At 41.1% G+C, this 25319-nt stretch overlaps 1 protein-coding gene and 1 long non-coding RNA gene across 2 annotated transcripts in view; one reads left to right on the forward strand and one right to left on the reverse strand.

Annotated features, from left to right (window-relative positions):
• Positions 1–381: 381 nt before the first annotated feature.
• Positions 382–25319, reverse strand: part of LOC106907901 (A disintegrin and metalloproteinase with thrombospondin motifs 20) — a 91704-nt gene continuing 66766 nt past the window's right edge. Inside the window, exons 29-39 of the mRNA XM_088006473.1 lie at positions 11654–11821; positions 7936–8109; positions 7513–7683; positions 6593–6796; positions 6360–6489; positions 5173–5267; positions 5006–5100; positions 4796–4929; positions 3188–3279; positions 1832–1936; positions 382–1590 (exon numbers count right to left, since the gene is read on the reverse strand). Coding sequence (XP_087862599.1) covers positions 1501–1590; positions 1832–1936; positions 3188–3279; positions 4796–4929; positions 5006–5100; positions 5173–5267; positions 6360–6489; positions 6593–6796; positions 7513–7683; positions 7936–8109; positions 11654–11821 — 1458 coding nt within the window. The 3' untranslated portion in view covers positions 382–1500. The remainder of the gene's footprint in view (positions 1591–1831; positions 1937–3187; positions 3280–4795; positions 4930–5005; positions 5101–5172; positions 5268–6359; positions 6490–6592; positions 6797–7512; positions 7684–7935; positions 8110–11653; positions 11822–25319) is intronic.
• LOC106903299 (uncharacterized) lies at positions 11657–20153 on the forward strand. The gene is made up of 3 exons (XR_001414635.2): positions 11657–13887; positions 14705–14759; positions 15806–20153. It is a non-coding gene; the product is annotated as an uncharacterized LOC106903299 (long non-coding RNA).

A 25319-nucleotide genomic window follows, 5' to 3' on the forward strand; every position in this document is an offset into this window, starting at 1 on the left:
CAGAAGGAAGTGCGTTCAGACCCCAGCGGGTGAAGTGATGCTAATTTAAGTGAAGTCGCTTAATTTAATTTATTAAAAGTTATTGGGGCCTCAATCAGTGGTTTTTTTGTCACTACGGAGAAAAATGTAGATGCATTTATCTGCTTAATTTGTGATGGTATCAGGATTCACGGTGAATATTCACTAAACCGCATAAAATGCGGCTAAATAGCCGATGTTAATATGATTATAATTTCACGGATAAAAATAGTACAGGGCCAATTTTTTTTTTTTTTTTTTATGTTGTCGGTCAAGATAACGGATAACAAAAAAAGTCTAGCGCCACCTGCCGCCCTGACACCAACTCACACACATCTTCATTCAGTCTTACTTGTAAATCGATTTTTCTTTTCTTGGACGTTTTGATGTTAGCTTGTCGAAGTCTCAGTTTTATTCGCTGGTAAAATCAATAAGCAGCTTAAGGTGACTCTGCTGCTCTCTAGTGGCGAGAAGCTGTAATGTTGGCTGGTAACAATCGGAATGCATTATGGGAGATGTAGTTTGTCGTCAATTCGTGCTCAAAACCTATTTTAAGTCAATCATGGACCTATAAAACGCTGGGGGGCCACATAAAATGACATGGCGGGCCACATGTGGCCCGCGGGCCTTGAGTTTGACACATGTGCTCTAGATGTATCTGTCAAGTCAGGCAAATCTTGAGAGACAGAGATGAAGCTGTGTGTGTTTTAGGTGACTCTCTGTCTGTTTTGTTCTTAAATCCTAATCTGTTTTTTTTTTCTTAAACATTTTTACCAGCAGTACCAATGATAATAAAGACAGATCACAGGCTGTAGCAGGGACACACAGGTAGCATTGCAATCAAAATGTAAAGTTCTTCAAAAAAATGTTCCCCTAAACTTTGACCTCTGATGCGAGGCAGGTCAGGAACATCGTCCGTACTTAGTTACTTTGAAAAAGTCTAGAGATTTACCGTCTCCAGTTACATATGGATAATAGTTACAATGGTTTTACATTTTCTCAAAGTGGTTACAGTAAGAGAACCATTCATTTCTTAATATTTTAGTGCATAACGCTTCCTGCAACGTGTTTGCCAGGAGGAACAGAAGTTAAATTCAGAAAAGACTGTTTTAAGATGAAAACATTTAACTTGAAAAGAACACAAAGCCGTTTTCCTTCTGTTTCTAGTTCTTGCACCCTGCTACAAACCCGACTCCCTTGGTAATATAATGACATCGGTAAATACATTTCCAAACCACAAGAAAGTGCCACAGCAAAATGGCTGGCAAGCAAATAAAGCTGGCCCGTCTTCAGTTTTAAGGAAGTGACGGCATGCAGCATTAGTGTATCCGTTAGCTGCCGTCTGGGGACCGGAGATGTCACAGCTGACGCCCCTCCTCCGTGCTCGCGGCCGACGACTGGATCCAACAAATGACTCTTATTGTGTGTTCCTGGCCCACTGTCATCAGAGTTGAATTTAGAGATTTGTTTTCGACTCGGCTCTCAGTGAACTTGGAGGAGAAGACCGTGATGAGCGTGGGGAATGCACTTCCCACAGAAACCGCCGCAGCGGCCGTAAATTCTCGTTCCGTCCTACGCATGGAAATGAATGAGAGAGCAGAAAGTGGGCAAAAGGGCAGCGTTCTGTGCAAAAATGAACAGTTTATGAATAACAGTGGGTTTACCAGCAGACTGAAATAACATGATGCTTAAAAGAGAAACAAGGCACAATGGAATTTCATTCCCGCACTCAAAAATGTGACTTGGGTAGCAAAAGTGACGACAAGGGAGTACTTGGAAAAACCAACATCAGATGTCGCATGAAAGCTCTTACCTCAGATCTGTGGACTTTAACCGAAACGTAGTTCCCTTGAGATGTCCACTTGGTGTTTGCAGCCACTTTAAGGCCCGTTCCAATCAGGTTGATACTAAATTGGCCCTAAAAAGCACAGAGAAGCTGTTTCACGTAAAATATCATGTGGAGGGGAATGCATGAAAACCGTGTGAATGTTTCTGATTATCAAAAAAAAATCATATCTCACGAATCTATCCTGGGTAATGGCAGTTTATAAATGAGGACTTTCTTTTTTAAAAGGAAAATCTACCCAAAGCAACCAGGCACTGTCCCTCAGCAACAACTACCATCAAGCATTTGCGATAACCAGCAATGAGTCTTTCACATCACTACGGAGGGATTCAGCCACACTGGATTGTTTTTAAATATGAACAGCACGACTTCTCAACCTCAGAGATCTGAACTTTTACTAGGCCACTCCAAAAACCTTCTGTTTTTGAAGATTTCACAGGCAGACCTGCTGGTGTGTCCTGCATCATTGTTTTTGCTGCACAGACTTGAGATCTGAAGTGTTTGTTTTGGTGGAGAACAGAATTCACGGTTCCGTCGATGACAGCAGGTCGTCCTGGTGCTGAAGCAGCAAAGCGGCGCCGGGCCCCCGACGCTGCCACCGTCAGCGTGTTGAAGCTGTGTGGGTTTCACACCAGATGGAACGGGATGCCAGTTCTGCCTTGTTAGTTCTCAGGATATTTTCACAAAGTCCACAGATATTTCTTAGTATCTGTGTTCTTTTCAGCCAACAGAGGGTTTGCCATTACTGCCTCATCTCCTCTTTTTATTTTATGAACTCTGACCTGTGCTAAGGCAGACGAGGGAAACGATGCTTTAGATATTCTCCGTGCTCTATCGGAGTAATCAGCTCGTCCCTATCGAAGGCTCCCCCTGTTCCATATTTCCTATGTTTGTGGATAACAGCTGTGGTTCGATGGAATCCCAAAACCTTAGAAATATCTTTGTAAGCATTTCAGATTGACAGATTTGAATCATTTTCTTAATTCTGTAGGCCTGAAAGTAATCAGTTCCAAGTGTGGGTTGTGGAAAATAAACAAAAATGCAGCCAATCAGTTATTTAATGATCTAACAATGAAGGCTTTTCTTTTTTTTTTTTTTGACTGGGTCTGATTGGTTAGGACTGCTTTTCAAATAACCACTTGAAAACTGCTTGTTGCATTTGCTTAGGTTATCTTTTTCTGACCTTATAATAGGCTTGATGATCTGAGACAATGAAATGTGACAAAAATGTAAAATCAGATGTAATCAGTAAGGAGGCAGGTGGGGTTCCCCCCCCCCCCCTCTGCACACAACATCATTTCCATGAGGCATAACTTGACCAACCTGTGGGCACTTGGCTGCACTGTAACAATCTCCTGCTGTAGCAAACGGCACAGGCCGGCCATGAATAGTCTGGGAAAACCGGAGGTCTGTGACTGGTGAACAGAAAAGACAGAAATCTTGAGTGAAACTGTGCAACAGTCGAAGTGAACAGACTGTAAGCATCTGCTGGGAGGAAAGAAAAAAAAAAAAGGCACACAGATAACTGATGTCACTTTGCCAGATGTGTTTGCTCCATGTAAGAGATTTTTCCACTCAGCAGTTCGTAAAGTGAAGCTGGAAGGCTGTGTCTGGAGAGGTCAGTGAAATTAAAAATACATCACAATTCTGTGAACTGGTTGTTTTTTTTTATGTTATGTTTCTTAAGTCTTTTTTCAATTTTCATCAGAATAGGAAGACAAACACCTTTGCATAAAATGTCTAAGTAGAAAAACAGTCATTATTTCAGGATTCCCACATAATTTCAGTTTGAAATTTTGACATTCCCAATCTCGAAATATCAAACGTGTAACATATTCTCGTTGCGTACCGTGAGAGTGCACAGATATTCTGTGATTTCTTGTATTTATTTCATCACGTGAGTCGCATCGATGACTGAATAGTGAAACTGTTTTGTAGAAACCGTGAGATTGTCAACACTTGATCTAGAAGGGGGGGGAACATAATATGAAAATAAACGAATCATTAAATAAGTATGATCAAGAGAATTTGATTTTTCAAATTTGGAACATGGGTCATGGAAAACGGCACCGGAAAGTCCGGAAGAAGCTGCTTTTCCACAGTTTTCCAATCTATACAGGAACCACACTGTTTCCATTAAACCAGTTTGTTTTAATCTCGACTCCTTCTTCAATCAACTCGGCTTGTTTTTCCTCCTGCCATTCTTTCGTACTTTCTATATCACCATAAAGTTGTGCTGATATGCAAGTCACACTCAATTAGCGCCTCTTCAAACCCCCGCCTCCCTCATCTTGAACTCATTTTCCTGCCTCAGATCTGATTCGAGCCACCTTAAAGCCAAATGAGTACCATGCACAAAAAAAAAAGAAAAGAAAAAGGTGGGAACATGGTGTCAAGGACGCAGACGGGACAAAGCAACCTGAAGCTACTCCAGTCTCCTCCTTCAGTACGTGAGCAAAAAGCGAAAAGACAAATACGTACATCCTGTGTTAATCCTTATCCTTTAATCAAAGGCGTACCAACAGTTGAAGCTGACAGTAAAAATTTAGAGGAGGAAGATATGTGTGTGTGTGTGTGTGTGTGTGTGTGTGAGTGTGAGTGTGCGATTGGCTGCTTGAAAATATGAAAAAGTCTTTGATGATGGTCCAGTTGGGAGTACCGGAGTGAGAGCTCACATATTGTACAGGCACGCATGCATTCCTTGATCCTCCCTGCTCACATGTTTGTACGGTAGAAGCCTTGTGATGTGGATGCTGCAAGTTCAAGATTTTTTATTTTATTATTATTATTATTATTTTCACCAGAAAGAGTGTGTGAGGCCTTTGGACCTTATTGGCACTCTGGGATGAGGTGTGCAAGAGTTTAAACCAACAGCGATGTGTGGTCTCGTTACGGCAGACGGTGTATGGCAGTCACACAGTAATTACGAACTCATTATCCGAAGGGAGTTCAGGTCCAGGCGAACTTTGTGGAAGAGCGTGTACCCTGCTGCCAAATAGTCGTTTCTGCAGTCACAGTCCTGCCTGCGACTGCCGTTGTACGGACACTCGAAGGGGCTGATCAGCCTGTTTGGGGAGGGCGAAAGGCGTTAGGGTCAGCTCCGTAAAACCGGATCTTAAAGCTCGTAGCTACGTCACAAACCTGTGGCCGTACACCTCAGAGTAGTTGTCTGTCTGACCGCTGCGCAGCGTCACGTACTCCTTCGGGAAATCCGTCTGCATCTCGGCACAGTAGATCTAAAACCAAACGGATCGTGAGACCGGGAGCCGCGACGTGCGCAGGAGGATTTCTGTCGGCAAAAGACGCACCTGCAGAGTCCGAAACTTCACCTTCAGGTAGTATTCCCCGTCCATCCTCACACCCTGGTTCAGCTGAATGTCTCGGCAAGAAGTGAACGCCTGGCCTGAGGGAGGAGTTGTTAAAAAAAAGATTGTGACTTGTGGCTCCTTTTTTTTGTCTCTGCTGGAGAGCCCATATCGAGCTGATTAGTTGATTCTACTTAAAGCATGACCACAAAACTGGCCGTCACCCGAGCATATCATTCTAGTTTTGCCGGCGCCGGACTTGGCAGCGGCCCGGTTGGAGGCGACTGGCCCAGCGTGCCGTTGCTGAGACGTGTGGAACGCGATTGAGCTAACCTGCAAACTTTGGCACGGCACAATTACAGCCGCCCCGGTGGGCGCTCAGAGTCCCCCCGCAAGGCATTTTGATAGAAAACTGCTGACTCGCTGTTTGTTGTTTCGCTAAATTATCACTTCGGGAGGCTTTAAGTGGGCCTCGCCGTTCTGCCTAATGTACCGAGGAGAAGCGTGGTTGGATTTCTGTAAACACAATCGGATACGGTTTTGCTCGGTACACACGGCACACCCGATTTAATCCCGTCCCGCGAAAAGTTCCACATAGGCAGTGAAGACATTCGGAAAGGAGAACAAGATGGTTCAGTCAAATAAGAAACAGCCAAATTCAATCTTTAGGAAAGGAAAGGGGGAGAGAGCATTGACTTTTAACACAACCCTGTCAGTGCAGTTGGGTTAGAATACATAAAACTGACTTGTGTATTTTTTTGCAAACTCTGAAGAGCAGCAGCATAAAGCTAAACAAAACCGATGCACGAGTTTACAAAGTTCTAACAAGTAAAAATCTGAAAACTGAGGAGCTCATTTGTAATTCACACCCGTTTATTTTGTTAACTCTAAATAAAATCTCGGAGGTTTTGCTGGAGAACATTAGAGAACAAACTGAATCCTGAAGACAAAGGAAAATGGAAGACAAAGTTGTTTGAAGCAGGTTAGGGTATAAAAAAAAAACATCCCGAGCTTTGGAGACTTCACAGACCACCGTCGTTTAACGGTGACATAGCTGCAAACCTTACAAAACATGGCCATCCGTCTAAGCTAACAGATTGAGCAAAGGCCTCCTTCTTAATCATCCTCTGGTAACTCTGGAGGAGCTGCAGAAATTCAACACTATTACGAATTGAAAGCGGGAAGCTCACATTGTCTCTCTTGACACGCAGCTTGCGATTCAGGTCTGTCTGATGGACGGCAGTGTTTAGACATTTGCCCCTTGGAGGTCACACACTCCACCCTGCGCTCCATCACTCCTGCCCCACAGGTCAGCGAACACTGGGACACAGACCCAAAACGGGAAGAAAAGGGACAACATCTTTGGATAATTTGGAACAAGTGGGACTGATTTTCTTTGGCCGCTTAGTGTTCTGTGCTTCACCTCGGTCCAAGGGCCGACTTTCCAGTAGGAGCTGTGAGGGCACTCGGTGAGGAGGCATGGCTGAGTGGCAGGCGGGTGAGGCTGAGGGCAGATTTTGCCTGCGGAGGACGGCTGAGCGTGGAAACGCTGGGAGTGCGAAGAGGAGGGCATCAAAGAGCAGGAGACAAAACGCTGCTGGTAGCCGACGCCACAGCTGGCGGAGCACTGGGAAACACAAATACATGACAGCATGACGACAGGAAAGAGCCAGCGCTCCTTTACATGAGCCTTTTATGGGTCTGGATTAAGTCTGAGATCAAATGTTTTAGGAGTTATCTCACGGTTTTGGGTGGACAAATACCAAAACAACATCTGTACTATGTAACCATCATAAACAATATGGGTTTTTTTTACGTATTTGTTAAAACTGTCACTGTGTCATGAAAGTTTTAGATGAGACAGATAAGCTGTAAAAAAAAAAAAAAAAAAAATCAGAGTCAGGAGGAAGGTCTTGGCGCTGCAAATCACCTCGTGTACACGCTGCTACATGTGCTGATGGAGGAGAAACAACTTACCGTTACAGGAAAACTGTTTCTCTGCTATTCATCGGTGGCCATGCTAATTAGCCTTAGCATTCAAGAGAGGCTAGTAGGTGTGGGGAACTATCTGGAACGCATAGCACAGAGCCATGAGCGATCGTACACGATCGTGATTAACAGCTAATACACCTCTTCCTCTAGTGTGTGTGTGTAGATGGCGGTGGGACCACAGGGAGGAGGCAGAGGAGCTTCATAGTTTTCACAGATTGTCTGCCTCATACCTTAGGGACCGTTTTAACACAAACGTAAAAAAAATAAATAAATTCAGCAAATCCCTAATTTTGACAGCAAGAACTGAAACTGCACAGGCTTTAAGAAACGGCCGTCAGTTTTCATTCCCACCTGTGACCACTCCCCTGTTGTCCACGTGTAAAGACAGGGCTCCTCTCTGCAGTGGTGGAGAGATGGAGGCCTGGTGGACGGTCCACAGCGGTCGTCGTGGGCAGGTGTGAGGCCCGGGCCGACGCATCTCACCTTCCTGCTCTTCATCCCTTCCCCACACGTTGCGTTGCACTGCAAGTCGAGACGGTGAAACGTGCGCTGTTTTATTGATTCCAAACACAAAACTGACTTTATTTAAAACTACGCAGCAAAAAGTCATCCATGTTTGCCATCCAATGTGGCTGAGCTGCATAATTCTTTTGTTCATTCTTATTGGTCTATCCCATAAAACCTTGATGGAAAATTAAGGTTCTGTCTGTACGTTTAGGAGACTGTGCAGATAGTCGAAAAATCAACTGGGTAAGAAAAAGAAACTCCACTCACCTGTTCCCATTCACTCGCCACCCAGGTGTAACGTGTGCACTCTGCTGTCTGGCACACCTGGACTGTAGGAGGACGTAGGTGAGGACTACAGAGGTCTTCTCTGACTCGTCCCGAACCTTTGAGCCTGCAGTAAACATCTCGCTGCTGAACTCCAGACCCACAGGTGACGGAGCACTATAAACGAAACGCAAAACGGAGCAGAAACCCTTTCAGTTTTCAGAACAAGCATCGTTTATGATTCTGCGAACTGCTAACTAAAACGCTCGATGAAAACCTCCGATCTCAAGTCAGACAGATCAACTTGTTACTCGCGTCGGCGTGTTTCCGTATCGTTTAGTTTTCCCGCCTGGACCTCAGTTAGGTCTGTCGGAAAAAGGTTTGCAACCTTCCAGCGCTGGTTGCTGAATCCAAGATTGAATTAGTTAGCCTAAAAAGAGAACAACATATGGAGGCAAGGGAGTGGAGATGTAATGACCGCATTGTGGGCGAGCCTCCAGACTGACCACCTCAGTTTCCTGAAATGCATTATAGATGTGCAATGTGGCCAAACAGCGCTCAATACTAACACAAGGCTTTGTAATTATCGTTTATTCTACTCAGACAATTGGCAAAAATTCACATGCGACTGAATCCACTCTCACATTTTGCCGCAGCTGCGAAAGCGCGTTCTCCTCGTCTTTCAGAAAGTTCACAGAGTTGAACTTTTCCACAAAGCTTTGTTCAGTCTTCCCGCTGAACGCCCTTATCTGCGATCAGACGAGCGTCTATCTCGGCAGTCTCTTTGATGTCGTCCGTCGAGCGTACCTTCACGCCGTGAGGAAGCATTCTGTGAAGCCTGAGCTGATCGAGCCGATTCCTTTGTAAGCTCATCAGATACGTACCGCCTGAAAATCTGAAAATTACGCAGCTGGATCAAATTACCAGGAACCTTTAGATCCATTTGTGTTGATCCGTTTTATTCTGCAACTGTAAGTTATCGTTGCAAAGTGCGCGGTGGGATGTGAAAGGTTATGTTTTAGGGTAAAAACGTAAGAAGCTCTTTAAGAAATCTGACCTTGAAATCAAAAACACCTTTTGGAAAAAAAACAACAAAAAAAAAACAAAACATATAAAGCGTGAAAACAGAACCGTCTGTTGAAAGGCCTTTATTCTCTGCTGACAGGTTAAGATAGTTACTATGTTTCTTTCAAAGGAGGGAAACACAAAACTGCATAGCATGCTGCTGCTTAAATAAGAAAAGAGCTGCGTAGCATTTAAGGTCAGCTAGCAGAAATTACAAATTGTATTTTGCTGCATAATGTAGCTTCTTAGTACAACAACGTATGTTTAGGTTAATAAATATCAGTCCTTATCTGGAGCGTCAACAGTCTCTGATTTGACCTCTTCAGAGTTTATCTCAGTTCTTGTACAGTAGCTAAGATTGGATAAATCTTGTATCTAAGTAGGCAGTGCCTTGCAAAAGCATTAATTTCCCTTAAACTTTTTAAATTTAGCCATGAGCAAAGCATTTAATGTATTTTACAGTATGAGATAGAGCAACAGAACATAGTTTACAGGTGGGAAGAAGAATCGATACGAGAAGTAGCTTTTATAAAGGAAAAGTATGTAATCTGTTACTATCCAGCCCCCTTAAATATGTTACCCCTAACTAAAATACAGAGTTAACTTTGGAAATTTCCTCATTAGCAAATGCTTCTAATAAATATGAATCAAAGAGGCTCGTCATGCCAAGGGATGGGAAAGCCTATGCAATTTTTTTTTTCATAAATATTTTTAAACACAACATAAATGTCATCTTTGGTGGCTCCCTGTGCACAAATTGCAAAAAAAAGACTTGCTGCTATGATTATAGGAAAAAAAACGATTTTAGCAAGTCTTGGCTCAGGGAAGCAGAATAAAAATGCAAGTTTTTATTATTATTATTAATTTCACCATCCTTCCACTTCACTAATATATTTTATGTTAGTCTAAACACAGGATCTCAAGTGCTGAGGCCTCGGTGGTAACGCCCCACCACCGCAGCACCTTTACAGTCAGACTGCTCCTTTAACTCCAAGTATAAGAAATTATGTCAGCAGAATCGTAGGACAGAAAAGAGAGAAACACCAAATGAAGTGGAAAGTCTTTTGCAAGAATCGGAAAACAGGCTTCGTGTGAGTCGGTTATGGGATTCACGTTCTTTAAATGTTTTTACACTAACCATTTCACAAATAATAAAAGACGAGCATCAAAAATCCTAATGTGTATCCCAGATTCTTTTTAAGCATTTTACTACATGCCTTCTGTCAGAATGACATAAAGTTGGTATGTAGCTATGGAATGAGTCCCACTGGGCGCTGTGGTTTCAGAGTTGTCATATGCATGAATATTAAGATATAAAACATGCCTTTTGGGGCCAGATGAGGATTTCATGGTAACTGTTGGTATGTTGGGGATGGTGGTGGGGGGGCAGGGATGATTGCTTCCAGACATCAGTGGGAGCAAAAGTGAGAGGGGAGGAAGATGTGTGTAAAGCCTGAGGAGGGGCAGGAGTCCAGAGGTCAGGTTTATTCACGCCGATTTTCTATCTTGAAATGTTTCCTTTAGCCGAGGCGTGTTCAAAAAAAAAAAAAAAAAAAAAAAAAAGAAATGTGGAAAAACAAAAGTCTTTTTGGAAAATCTCATTTTCTTTCTACCTGCGCCTACAGTCAGCCTTTGGTCTCTCAGAAGTGACAGGTACTAACACACAGCCTCGGAAAACTGATTCAGACTTCTGACCTTTTGTGACAAACTTCAGAGCATTGGGATTTTATGTGACAGTCCAACCCGACGCATAATTCAGAGGTGGAAGGAAAAAAGACGTGGTTTTCAGAAACAAAAATGTGGAAAGTGGTGAAGGCATCAATATTCAGTATTGTACACAACTGAGAATTGACATTTACAGACATTTAATATACGATAGGTTTGAACCTTTGTTTAGTCTTTTTTTAAGTATAAAGAGCAAGAAGTTTAGTGTTTAGCTGTGAAAAGTTAGTGGAGAAATATCACACAAACTTGCAGTAAATACAGCAAAAAAAAAAAAAAAAAAAAATTCCATTAAAAAACGTGAAACCATGTATAGTTTTTCTTCCAGCTGACTATAATGTTCTCCATTGCGTTGGCCTATTACCACAAAATCTTGTGAGAAAATGTGAAAAAAGCCCAGCTCGTGTAAACACTTGCCGTCACGTATACCGTTCCTAACATCTCGTCTAAGCCGATTCGAGCGGTCTCACTCGGCTGCGTCTGCCGCACCTGGACCTCCGAGTTGATCAGGCTTTATTAAGACGGTGTGTGTGACAGAACGCGAGTGTGTTTTCCGACACAAATCGGATTCAAAGAGGAGCCCGCCCCGCCTGAAGCCTGATTACAGAACGACTTCTAACGTTTTGTCAGACTAATAAACCTGAAGTGAAAACCTCACATACGCCGTGTAAACAGTTTTGCAACTCAAGCCGGGAGTGTTTGGATGACGCTTGGGGAGGGAGGGAAAAAAAGAAAAAAGAGAAAAAAAAGACACATTACTCTTGAACAGAAATAAACTGAGCTGAGATTAGACAGATGCTCTCTGAGTGCTCCACATCTGCAGCCTCCAGGAGGGTTTCCGCTCCGTTTTGCGGCTGCAGCAGCGCCGGCGGCCGGACCGGACATGATATTCATATTGTCGCGGGTCGTGGAGCAGCAAGGAGAGCAAACGTACCTGCCGCCACCTGTTGGCTTTCCACGCGGGGCATCCTCGAGCGCGGCAGGCCTTCTGCGCTCGCGGCCGGGGCAGATGGCCGCAGTACGCATCCTTTATTTGGGTTTGGTTCTGGAAAACACAGGCCACCTCCCGCTGCTTGGTGCCGCGGCCACAGCTCACCGAACACTGAGAAGAGACACAAAAAAAAAAAAAAAAAAAAAGCATGTCAGTGATAACAGAGAATGTAGAAGTTCGAATGTGTTTTTCCTAGTATTTGGCTCGATTGCTTTTTAAAATTATGACTTGGGTCAAAACGTCCGGGTGTCCTCCACTGCCCTTTTGGTCCGTTTGTCCTGACTGAACCGGTGGAGTCGAGTCAGGCGAGTCAGCTGCTCTCCTTCTGAGATCAAAGCTGTCCGGTGGCCGCTCGAAAACATCGACTCTGTTGTCGTGGAGACCTAATTTGGTCATTGTTCTTCGAGTCCAAGCTTTTAACTTCCTGGCTGCCGTCTTTAAGAAGTTGCTTTTATAGCTTGACATGTTGTTCTTTCCTTATGAGGCGAAGTATTTTATGGAGTTCACCAGTGTTCCTGCAGCAAAACACCAAGACGTCATGATGCTGCCCACTCCCCAAAACTAACGGTCGGGATTTTCTCAGGCTTGTTAGCTTCTCCTTATTACCTCCACATATAACTATGGTCATATTAGCAAAAGATTTCACCATTTTTTCTTCATCAAATTACAGAAAATGTCTCCAAAACTAAAACTTTGTCCAAGAGTGCTTTTGCAAACAGTGACTTGGCTTCTTAAATTTTATTTTATTCTTTTTGAGTAATGACCTCTTCCTCACTGAGTGACATTTCAGTCCAGGTTCTGCACAAGACATGTTTCTTATAAGATTAGTTGATTTTTGTTATTTCTTGTTTTGATTTTCTGAAAAAAAAAGAAAGAAAAGAAAGAAAATCATACCTTGGCAAACATTGTTTTGTCTTTATCTTGTTGACTTCTGTTTTTGTAGCATTTTTGACCTCATTTGTCATTTTGATCACCAATCACAACAATTTTACGTATCCAGTGACAGACCGTTGTGTTTTCTCTTTAATGAAATAAAGACATCATCAACCTTTTCCTCAAAGGCTCTTGACAAACATCTGTAAGCAGAGGAGTTACTTATAGAGCTGCTGCGAACGAGAGGAAAGGATTCATACAGACTCTTCTAGACAATCATCTGGTAGTAATAAGCACCCCAAAAGGAGAAAACATAATGAATAAAAACCAGACACCCTGATGACAGCTCTGAAAAAAAAAAAAAAAAAAAAAAAAAAAAAAACGGCTGACAAAGTTTTTCAAGAGATTTCGGTTCCCATGTGGCCGTGCGGTAATTAGGGCGCCAATTTCTGCCCGATGAGTGAGCCTCCCCCCCTTCCAACCCCTACTTGTCTAGCCACCACAAAAAGGGAGAGCTGGAATAAAATACACAAGATGCATAATTTCCAGTCCAGATAAACAGCATAATGTTTCATTGTAACACTAATTACGACCTCAGAAGGATTGCGTAACGACGGGCGGCTGTGATATACGACGATGACCTCTCGACTTTGGTACTTCCCTAATCTTGAGAAACGGATAGAGGTCAGAGTGCCCTTTCCAACAAAGCCGCCTTCTGCCTTTTCTTGTCGCTGCGGGCTGCACAAACACGCATCCCCGCACGCTGTAATTACAGAGGCATTTTAAACACAGGGTCCTCAAAGCCTGGGTGACTGGCCCCTTCAGCGCCGCAGATACCCGCTGCACGTTTACTCATGGATGATAGCAAAACTTCCTCGGCGGAGAAGAGACACGCTGGAGGTGGGGTGGACGGTCTGGGGCTGAGAAGAGGTGGGGGTTGGGGGTGGTTGCGTGGGGTGTGGGGGTCTAGCCCCACCTCACTACAGCAGAAAGCAGGAGGGAGGAAGAAAGAAAATCCACAGCCATACAGGCTACGCTTCCCCCAGCTGAGCTGTATCTGCAGTCGAACGGTGGGGGAAAAAAAAAAAAGCAACTTTATGGAGACGTGCTCCTCCCGCAAACCTGCCAGCCTCATCTGTCAGCCATTAGTTAATCAGGGCTGGTGACTGGAAAAAGCTGGAGAGAGAGAGAGAGGGAGAGAGAGAACGGGCGAGGCCCCTGGGACTGGAGGACAGCTTGAATCTCCGAGAGCCTCAACGAGGACAAGGACTCTGGGACCTGAAGATCCACAGCTGGCTCTACAGGTAGGTCAAGACAAGCTGCTGCCTTTATTTTAAGAATTATGTTCCCCTGAACTTTGTAAATCTGGACTTTAGAATCCATATTTGGATCTTAAAGTAATATTAGATCCCAGCACAATTCTCATCAAATCTGGAGCCTGTGAAGAAATAATGCTAGAGTTATGTTGTTTTTTTTGCGTGTGTGTGTGTGTGTGTGTGTGTGTGTGTGTGTGTGTGTGTCGCATTCTTGCAATGTGTCGCTCCGATGAGGGTCGGAAAGATTTAGAAGATTTGTCATGTTCAGCGAGACCGAGCGGAGAGCAAAACACATAACTCAACAAGTCACACGGGAAATTAAACTCTCCCGAGGCAGATTTGCCCTCCCACGTCGCCACAGCCATTAATTTCACATGATCAGGCGGGATAAGTCTTGTATAATCCAACGAGTCTCATCTCGGCATAATGTGGATTACTTTAAAGTGGAAGGACTCAGCCGCAATCGGAATCCAGCCAAGCAAAACAACTTGTGTGAAACAAGTTTTATTCTTTTCCCCAACCCTCCTTTTTTTTTTTTTCCTTAAGCTGGAACAAATGTTCCAGTGAGAAAGTCAATGCGGCTTCTTTTTAAAGCTCATAATTATTCTAGTTAACGGCTTGAAAGCAGTTTTACTCATGCAAATCTGGGGCAAATGGCATAATTGAGTGCTAAAAGATAGAAAAAAAAAAAAAAAGCCCTGAAGAGTTTTTGAAAACAGATGTTTGAAACCATTTAACATAAGAAATGTTACTTGAGATTTAGAGGTACTCACACTTTTTGTGTGCTTCAAATGTCTTTGTCTAGAAATGGTAGCTGGAAAACCCCGAGTGAACCCCACCCACTGCATAACTCACCACAGGTAAGCTCAGCTGACAGATTCTATCTGAGAAACATCGAGGCTGCACCTTTGTCTGCGCAGAACCTCACAGATACTCCAACAGATTGAGGAAAGAACTGGGACTGTGTTGACCAAAATTTTAAAAATAAAGTCTTTTAAATGCACCACATTAAGTTCTACCAAGTTATAATGTCAACAAAACGACGAGGTGCGAAAGTTATTATTGTGAAAAGAAAACTAAGCTGATGAGTTAGCTAGCATCAGTCAGAGTGAGATGTTTGACATGAAAGTAGAGGAAGAACAGAGGGATTTGTGTTTGCTCCGTTTTGTACAATGTGCCGAGACATGCCCGAAATTCATTGAGTCTGCAAGAGAGGGAGCGAGAGCAAGACTTCGATACGTAACAGAACAGCTAAACAGAGACTAGCAGAGGAACCACGTCCTCACTTTTTGAGTTTTTAACCTATTTCCGTCTTAAAACATGCAGAATCGGGAAATGTTGGCAGCATTTCGGAAATCTCAAGAGTTAAACAAGCCTCTACATTACTAAGATAAAACACAAGGAGACTGCTGTTTAAGAACTCCGCTAACAACTGAGTTTTTTTTTTTTTTTTTATGTAAAATCAACAATCAGTTTATGTTTTAAGAATAAAAGTAAAACTCGGTTTTCCTATTATACTGTTACACAAACCTGCCTGCAACACAGGCTAAGGTCAAATTCCAGTCACACTGCGGCACGCTCTCAATGCAAGAGGACGTTAATACCAAGCATATGGTAACTGTACACAGGCTCTTAAAGGGAACTCAGAGCAAGAGTAAACTTGCACAGACTGCAGGAGGGGAAGTCTGGAGGTTTGCCCATGGCTGAATGTTGTTGCATACAGTATTTTGTATGTGGAATGTTACAAGTCAACTGTAACACACTAGTCTGCGTACAAACGAGACATCTGGGAGCAGGATGTACTTTAACGCGGCGTCCGATCTTTGTACGTGTGTTCTCAGGTGCGGAGACTACAAACTCTGAACATTCACACAACTTCCTGCTGTTCGTGGTTTTGTTTTTACAGGAAGGTTTTGAAGGACCGGAGTCCAAACGACACACGCCGTCACCGACGGCGGTGGGAGCAGAGGGATTTCAAGAGCCGTGGATCGGTTCTGTTCTGCAGAAAAACGACCCGGAGTAACACCGTGCTGTCTTTCACATAGTTGTGATGTGCAAAGTCGTTCTAATTATGAACGCAGATGATGACATGAAATAATAACTTCCTGTTTCTTTCTATTTAGCAAACTGTTAACTGTAAATACAACAAACTTCAGCCGGGTTGACGCTAAACAGCCTGTTCTGGACTCGGTGCCTGTAAGTACAAATCTGCCAGCCGGAAATAGACAGAACACATTTTTCCTCCCCTTTTTTCTTCTCTGGAAAGAGGTAAGTAAAAGCAAATGTCAGGTTTAGGCAATCGTATAAAAAGGTACAGTTTGAAAGCAATGCAGATTTGCATTAGTTTCCTATAGTTTAAAGTGATTTCAATGAGATGCCCAAGAAATTTGCATGACTAGTATTTTCTCTGGTTGTACGTGCATGCCTCTTACACTTTACTGTACAAAACACAAAGCAGCATAAAGATATTTATTATGCACAATATGCACTTTAAAACCACAATTTGTTTCAAATTGAAAAGCGAACAAATGAGTTATTCTTATGTTATACCAAAACATTATAAAATATTTTTAAAAATCAATTAATTTTAGTAGCAGTAGAAGTATTTGTATTTTTTTTTTTCAATAAAAAAAAAACTCAATATGTTAAAAAAAAAAAAAACGTAGTTTGTTTAAAAATCTCGGTGTGAAAACAGTCTGGTATTTTTATTTAAAGTTATCACCGTTATCGTGAAAGAATCTTGTATAGGCGTATGCCTAGACACGTTTAACTTTTGGTAAACAAGCACAACATAAAATATAGTTGCAAAAATATTGATTAACCGATTAAATAACAAATGAATATAACATAATATATATTGTAATATATGACATATATATATTATAATGAAAATAAAATATGTTTAAGCTAAAAAAAAAATAAAAAATCCACAGTGAAGACCAGGTATAAGATTTTCCAGTAAATGTCTGAAACAGATCAAGTATTTCCCTCTTCAGCTCGACGTTACATTGCTGCATTTCTAATCTACATGGCTGCCAGCCATCTGCAGCTTTGCATGAAGAAGTCTGAAGCGCTCTAGCAAGAGACGGATCTTGACCTTGAGTTTCGAGTCTAAATCTTAACAGTTATCAAATCACATTATTTTGTTTTTTTTTTTTTTTTACAATAACCCAACTCTTTACGCCTTTGTTTTCTCCTTAAAAAGACTCATTGTTCCACAATGTCTGCTTACTAATCGTATTCTTTGTCCCTTTTTAGCCCCTGTGAGATGAGAAAAAGCACCACAAAGGTCAGAGATGTGACAAATAGCACCTTATTAAATGTATTTCAGTCTATTGAAACTGAACGCACTGAATGAGGAAATGTTCAACACGCATCCTTGAACCAGTGGTCTGGTGACGTTGACGACGTGGTAGCAGAAACTGAGAGGACTGACATGGACAGCACAGCACGTAAAGGTCAAACAGTATGGTCAAGTATTAGTTAAACTTCTAATGGAAAACATGCTGATCTTTAGAAGATCTGACACATCGTCGGTTTTAGGATTATTACATCCCTGTTTGCTGACAGGAAGTTCAACACTCAATCTGTCATTGTCTTCCCCATTAGGAAGGATATCAGCTGCATCTCATTTTACTCCATCAGCTTGATGCCGTTGAGAGGTCCAAAGAGAATGAGGCCCCATCAGAAACCTGTAGTCTCATATATGTGACACTGAGATGATCCAGTATTTGTAGATAGAACAGCTTCAGGTAATCAGAATACTTTCAGTCTGTGCCCTCATTCATCCCTAAGGTGTTCTGTCAGTCCAACTCACCCGCTCCAGACTGCGTCACGCTGGTGTGCAGTCCGGCTGAAACGGGAAGGGACCATCCCAAACTGTCCCCGTATAATAGTGAGTACTAAATGGTCAAAAATATCTTTGTATACTGCATCGTTAGAAGTTCTACTAAAATGTGGGTCAAGTCCAAAAAAAAAACAAAAACCCTCACCACAATCATTCTTCCGTCATCGTTCACACTTGGCAATCTGTTCTTCACCACGATTCAGACTCATTCACTAGATTGCCAGGCAGGCAGTCTTCATTTGTCAGTCCAGAGAAAATGTCTACTGCTCTAGAGTCCAGTGGTTGCCTGGTTCATACCGCTGCGTAGTGGCACTTGGCGTTACAAGGCCCAGATTTGAAATTCTCAGCCATGGAAACCCAGTCTATGAGTTTAACACTCAATCTGCTCTGGAGATAATCTGAACAGCTGCTGGCTTCTGCACAACATGCATGTTAGTCAGTGGTGTCCCTGCTTTGCTACTTTACTTAGCTTACCACTAAGTGGCTGTCAAATGTTTAGTAGTGCAGAACTTATTGTCCATGTAGCATCGTACATTGCTCATTTTGATTTGTTGGACCCTTGAGAATGACCCGTTCTTACACAAATGTTTGGAAAAGTAGTCTGCACATTGAGATGCTGGATTGTACACATGCAGCCATAAAAGGGACTGGAAAATCTTAACTGATTTAGAGGGGTGACCCAGTATTTTAGGCAAAATTGTACAAGTATGATGAAGATATAAACAATTTCAAATAGCTACCACAATGGATTGGAGCAAAGCAGATGCTTTCTGCCTGTGTCAAGGCAAGGCCATGCCCTCTGTCATTCAGTAGACCTGGGATACCCCAAACTAAACGCTTCCAGACCTTGGTACCCCGTCACTTCTCCTTTCGTCTCACCGCATCTGCTCCTGATCACCCTCAAGAAAACATTTACTCCTCCGTACGACATAGGCTCCTCTCTTTCTCTCCTTAATTTCTCCTAGTGGTATGTTCAGGGATTGACCGTTAGCGCAGAAAGCTATTAATAAAATCTGCAGTGTCTCACACAGTGTTTTCAAAATCTTTTGCAAATAAAAAAAATGTAAAGTGTGCTGGTCTTATGTGGTAAGTCATCCCAAGGCAATACTTTTTCAAATCATCTTTTGCTGAATTTGCAGCTGCACAGTGACAAACAGATGTTTTTTGTTTTATCATAGTTTTTGAAAGATAGCTCCAGCTCAGTCAGATCAGATGGAGAGCTTACTTTCCGAGTCTTGTCAGAGATTTTCCATTTTGATTTACATGTGGACTTTGACTGGGCCATTCCAGCATATGTATTTGATTTTATTGAAGCTCTGGCTATTTGTTTAGAGTGGTTGTCCTGGTGGAAGGTCAGCCGGAGCGCCGGCCTTACACTGAATTTTTTTATGCAATCTCTAATAAATTATGAGACATGGTATTTAGGATATTATTTGTTGGAAAAAATTAGGGGAATTTAAAGAAATTCTGTGCATTGAAATCTCTATTTTGTGTGAATTTGTAAAAGGTACATATGTTTTTTTCTGCCTAGTGTCCTTAACATTTACTTCCAGTCCTAACTTAAAGCAGCCTGATGTGCAGATACCTTGAATCTTTAGATTTGGTATTCTGATTACATACAGAGACGTCAGAAGCCTAAGCTTTTGAGTTTTTAACCTGCGTTTGTGTAGAAACATGCAGAATTGGGAAATGCTGACCTGGTTTTCTGCCTCCAAGGTTTGTCAAGGTTTGCCGTAATCTTTTGGCCAAACCACCACTTTGCTTTCACCCAAAGGGGCCACAGCGTAAAATCATCTCCCAACGCACGTTCAAGTCAAGGCTGTGACGAGAACCTTGTGCTTGAGAGGACCAGGGAGAACCTTTCATCTACTAATTTGGTTGCTCAAGCTCGACTGACAGGAAACGCCAGACCCATGATGTCACAAACAACTGACCCCAAGGTGGCAGGTTTGAGGAGTGTTCATGCTCATTGCTCCTCGGCTGGAGCGAGGAATGTCGACGCGTCCATGTGGTTTTGATTTGAAGTGCTGTGATTAGCTTGCAGGCGCTCTGCTGCCACGCCTCCGCCCCACGGAAAGCATATATTTAACAGGAAGTGGCGTGTTTTTGCTTATAAGAAGGAATAAATAACTAAAGTGGTGCCTGTTAATATCGGTACGATGAACCAGATTTTCAGTAGAACCAGATTTTCTTAAGGTAAATAGCCTCAGTATATATTTTATAACCAAAACTCTGACAAATGAATTCAAAATGTGTCTGTTTTTTGTGAAATGTCTGCAATAAATCTGATTATTCCTTGGTGTCTTCTCATCATTTCCATATGGAACAATAATGATCTCCTGACACATTTTTGTTAATATATGGAGATTTAGAGAAAGAGAGAAGGATAAAAAGAGAGAGGAAGAGAGAGAGAGAGAGAGAGAGAGAGAGAGAGAATTTGACATTTAGGGATAACTAGGAATATGAGGGACATTCACAATAATGTCCCTCATATTGTGAATGAGGGACATTATTCACAATATGAATAATGTTTATTTATTGTATAATAAACAACAATAAAAGTTGTTTATTATATGATAAACAACTTTTACAATATAATTACAAACAAGATCTGGCTGCAAGATTGATGCAACACGCCTTAATAAGAAACCATAATTTACCATATTTGGCCTTTTTCTCAAAAACTCAAAGCCCACATTAGTCTTTAGTTATTGATTTGTTTGTCTGTACAAATAACTAAAATTAATTTATTGAGCAAAACGAGTTTAATTACTGAAAATCTATCTTACGTTGTAATAAAAGCCATCTGTATTAGCATCTTGCAATAACTGGTTGTTCCCAGATGTTTTATGAGGAATTCGAATTGTGTTGTGATAACTAAAAGGGCTAATTATGATTTGATTATTATTCAATATTACCTCTTCAGTCCCAGTGTCTGCATTGTGTGATTAGGGGGTTTTCTCAGCTGTGCAACCCTTTGCCAAAACGAATTCATCTCAATTACTGCTATGGTAAATAAAGTGAACTTCTGCAGTCTGGAGCCAAATGCATTACTGAGACCTCTATTACAGCAATGGTAAGCAGATGTGCCACCCAGCGCCAATGTTTGCCTGGGTCTGCTTTCTCTAGGCAAACTGTGAAACAAAGTGGTGAAACACATTAAATGAAGACAAAAGGAGATGCGCCAATCAGGAGTTTCCAGGCCGACGCCTGGTTTAGCTTGTGCTGTGACCAGATGATTTGGTTTTTAGCTGATTACTCTGTAACGTGTAAAATAAAAAGAAGTGTGTTCTTTATAGAGTTTAAATGACAGAAAAGAGAAGAAATTATGACATTATCTGAATGTATCCAAAGTCATATGTTCCTAATCTTTGTCTGACTTCTATTAAACTCTTATCATAGTGAACAATGTTGGATAATATGTTTATTTGGTTCAGATTTCTAGATTTGAGGCGATTAGTGAATAGCATTAAAAAAAACCTGAATTTTCACAATGTGATCTGCTAATGACTGATCGGGGCCAATGAAGGCCGATTTGAATCGCTGACTGATTGATTGGTGCATCAATCACTTCCTTTTACACAGCAGGGGTCTAAATCACAAGACGTACTTTAAATGACTAGTCCCTTAATTATAAAAAAAAATCTTTTCCATGCACCCTATCAAAAAGCACATTCAAATCCAGCTGCATGTCTTAAAAATGTCTACCCTGCCAAAAACAATAAACTGTTCATATTTAAAGATTTGACTTCCTGTGTGGTGCTGTGTCTTGTTTTTATTTGCTTGCAATTCACATCCTTGAAGTTTTGCCAAGTTTTATGTGCTTACTGAGGTTTTTTTAGAGATCAGAGAATTTTGTAAAAAAAAAAAAAAAAGTATTTTCAAAGGCAGATTTTATTTCGCTTATAGGGATAACGTTAAGAAACGACACAAATGTTACATTTACGTCTCTTTAATAGTTTTTACATAAAATGCTCAGCATAACCTAAGTATTTTGCATGTGAATGAAATAAATAGCAAAACAAACAAAAAAAACAACAACAACGAACCGAAACAATACAAAATAATTATTATAATAATAACAATAACGTAGACTTGATTCATTTTGTTTTTGGACCACAAGTAGAGAAGAAAAAGAAAAAAAAATGGCTGTGGGAGTGAAACCACCATAGCACCATGGCTCGGTTTTAGTGAACATACTCACTAACACACACACTCACACACATACACAATAACAATAAGGAGCACTAAGAAGGGGAGCTACCTATGTATCCTCTACAGAAATGACCCCAGATCTGGTGAGATCATCTCAGATAAAACAGCCTATGTCTGCCTGCGGAAGGTTATTCATTTGTAGGACTGTAAATTAAACTCGAGCGTTTATTCTGAAAACATCATCACAGGTTAGTTTGTTTGAGTTTGATCTTAGTTCAGAAATCGCCTCCCTCAAGCGAACATTCCCACACATCTGCATCGTTTCAGACTGAGTAGTCGGTTCTAATGGCGAACTCTCGTGTTACCATGACAACCAGTTCAACGTCATTTCTGAGCGTTAAAGCTGAATATCTGAATGCTCTTTGTGCTTTTTTTTTTCTTTACAACCCACTAAGACCATCTGCTCTGTCTTACAGGCGCAGTCAGTTTTCATCCACTGTTTATTGATATGAATATGATATTTTTTTTTTAGCTTTTAATTTTTTTTAATGGTTTCATGTCACGACAACATACAAAATCTGTGTTTTCTTTATTTTTTTTTTTTAGAATTTATTTATATTTGTATATCCTTTAAACTGAGGTGAAGTTAAAGACTTTGGAGGTAATTGTTCACTTAGCTACCGCCATTGTGCTCGATAGTTGGTACCGTCTTAGTGTCTTGTTGACAAAACTGCTAACTATTTGACTGTAAATGTTTCTTATAAAAAAATATTTAGCTGTCTTATTTTATTTTTCAGAAAAAAAGGATGCCAATTTCTCCTATCTTCTCTCTTCTATCCACGGTGGTGTAAAATCTGAATCGCTGCAAACAAATCCATCGCAGGACAACACAGAGACATACCCAGCTCGTTTAAAAAAAAAAAAAACAAACAAAAAAAACCTTGACGTTCCATGTTGTTCAAGTTATTATTACTCTGAAAAGCTAATGGTTCACATAAAATAGTAAAAGCCAAGAATTATGACATTCATTATTGCCACTCGTGACGACTGCATGGACGTGTTAATCAGGACAACGTATGTTTCTAAAGTCGTAACGCCTTCGTTGTGACCCGAGTAAGAACAAATAGCAGTTAAGACCGGAGACGTGAGCCAGCACCAACAAACTGATGTTTTAAAAATGGAGAGTAACTTTAGTCAAGTGTTCAGTCTGAACTGGAAAAAAAATATTACAGCTGCAACAATTAATAATCTGTTGTAAAGAAATAAATACGTACATATTTATATATGGTTTATTTTGGAACAAAAATCCTTCAGGACAAAACAAACAAAAAGAAAAGAAAACTGGCCATACGCAGAAAGACAAAAACGACAACGGACGACCGGAAAAGCATCTGTGTGCCGATGTTTGAATTTGCGGTCAATAGCACCCCATGTAATGAAATAAATACTTCTTTTAAAACTTGAAACCTGATAATACTTAACAATACCCAGAACATTTCACTATTCTATTTAAAGAAGCACACAGAAGCTGCTAATGTTGTTCGTATCAAATTCCACTCATTTGCAAAAGTGAAGCAGGTGTTGGTTCTGAAGTGCAGAGCCGACATGATTAGCTGAGATCCCAGGCAAAAGTTGATTTATTTTAGTATGATCCGTTTTTTTTTTTGACTTGATGGGATGGAGAAATTACAACATGGAGCCACATGTGTGACAAACCTTAAGGCTGCAGCAGAGAGTCCTGAGAGAATCTTGACGTTTCGATAACATGACCACCGACAGATCGCTTTCCTGCAGCGTTAGGTCGTTTCTATGGCATTGGCACAACTGCAACAAATTGGCAATCTTGAGCTTGAGTGGCTTTAAGCTTTGTGTGGACGGAGGTTATGAGCAGCAGCTCGTACACCATCATGATCGACACCGCTAAGAAGCACATCATCTGTCTTATTCTACTCTCAGGACATAGTGAAAGTTTTAACAAATATTTAAACGCATATTTTAATAAAAGTTCCCTACTGCAGCTTTAAAGTTTTTTTTTTTTATTGGAGTAGCATGATTTCACTCTGAAAAAAATTACTTTTAATTTTAGCATATTTATTCAGTTACTCATTTATTCATATTTGTATTTTTTTTAACTTTATTTATATACTTGATTATAATACTAATACTTTTTTCTTTTTATATCACCTCTTAGTCTTCTGCTACTCATTTCACAAGACTGAAGCAAACAGAGAAGGCGTAACCTTTAAACTCTCGTCTCTGCACAGTTTCTCTACATCGTCCAGAGGCCCAGTTCTCTCTTTCGCTCTCTTCAACTCACCCAACATGTTTTCTAAACAATCTTGGTCTGAAGACTGAGATGGCCTTGGATGGAAGGTAAATTTTGTACAAATAAACCATCTCTTAGTATTATTCCGATCGTTATGCTGCATGGCTGCTTTCGTGATACAGACATGAATCATCCCAGTTTGAGAAACCAACATATTGTCCGCTTGTGATTCACTGAACTTGGCTAAAAGAGACGGGTGGTGTCACAGGCTGACATCACCTGAGGGTTTGGTTTGATGGACTCAACCACAAAGACGAACCTTAAGATAAACAAGATAAATCCAGAATATCCTCTAAGACGTGTTGTTGAGCCGTGACCTGCTCCCTCTGCAACAGGGCACAAGTCAACTCGAGGGAAAATATGCGAAAATGTAATACAGAAAAAACAATTCTGGGGGCAATGGAGAGTCATACATCCTAGTAAAATATTAGGAGGAAAAAAGCCAATTATTTATTAAGATGTTGATTTTTTTTCCCTCATCATGCAACACTTATGTGGAATTTTCTCTGTTATTCAGTGTTACATTATGCTACTCCAGTAAAAATTCATGCATTCCATGAGTTTTATACATTTTTATAGTGGGTTGCAACGATAAGTGCAGAGGCAGACTGGAAAGGCTTCACTAACCAAACAGAACGTCTTGATATTATAGAAAAATAAGCCTTTCCTTATGACGCTCACTGTCAAATAACACTACATTTAATTGCACTTTATTCTGTTTAACTCTTATTTCTAGGACGGCATTTCAACCTTTTTTTTTTTCAAACTGCTTGACGACTTGGACATTTTCCAGACCTTCAAACGGAGATGAAGCGTTTTTTGTTTTTTTTTAAATTCAGTTTGAATACAAGCGCAATGAAAAACAGGAATGAAAACTACGTTCCTTTGTACAAACTGTATTTGCCCATCGCGGGACGGGAGAGGTTCTGACCAGGAGCACCAGTAAAATATTAAAACAAAAAAAAAACAGCTACTTGGAAAAATAAAATCAAACTGTACAACGATACATACACAAAATACACTGAGAGGCCTTTGTTGCTGTTCAATAAAGGCCATAATATTAACTCTTATACACAAATATACACTTGTGTA

The sequence above is a fragment of the Poecilia mexicana genome, unplaced genomic scaffold, assembly GCF_051168715.1.
Source record: "Poecilia mexicana isolate PSO_F unplaced genomic scaffold, ASM5116871v1 scaffold_6, whole genome shotgun sequence".
NCBI classification, from domain to species: Eukaryota; Metazoa; Chordata; class Actinopteri; order Cyprinodontiformes; family Poeciliidae; genus Poecilia; species Poecilia mexicana.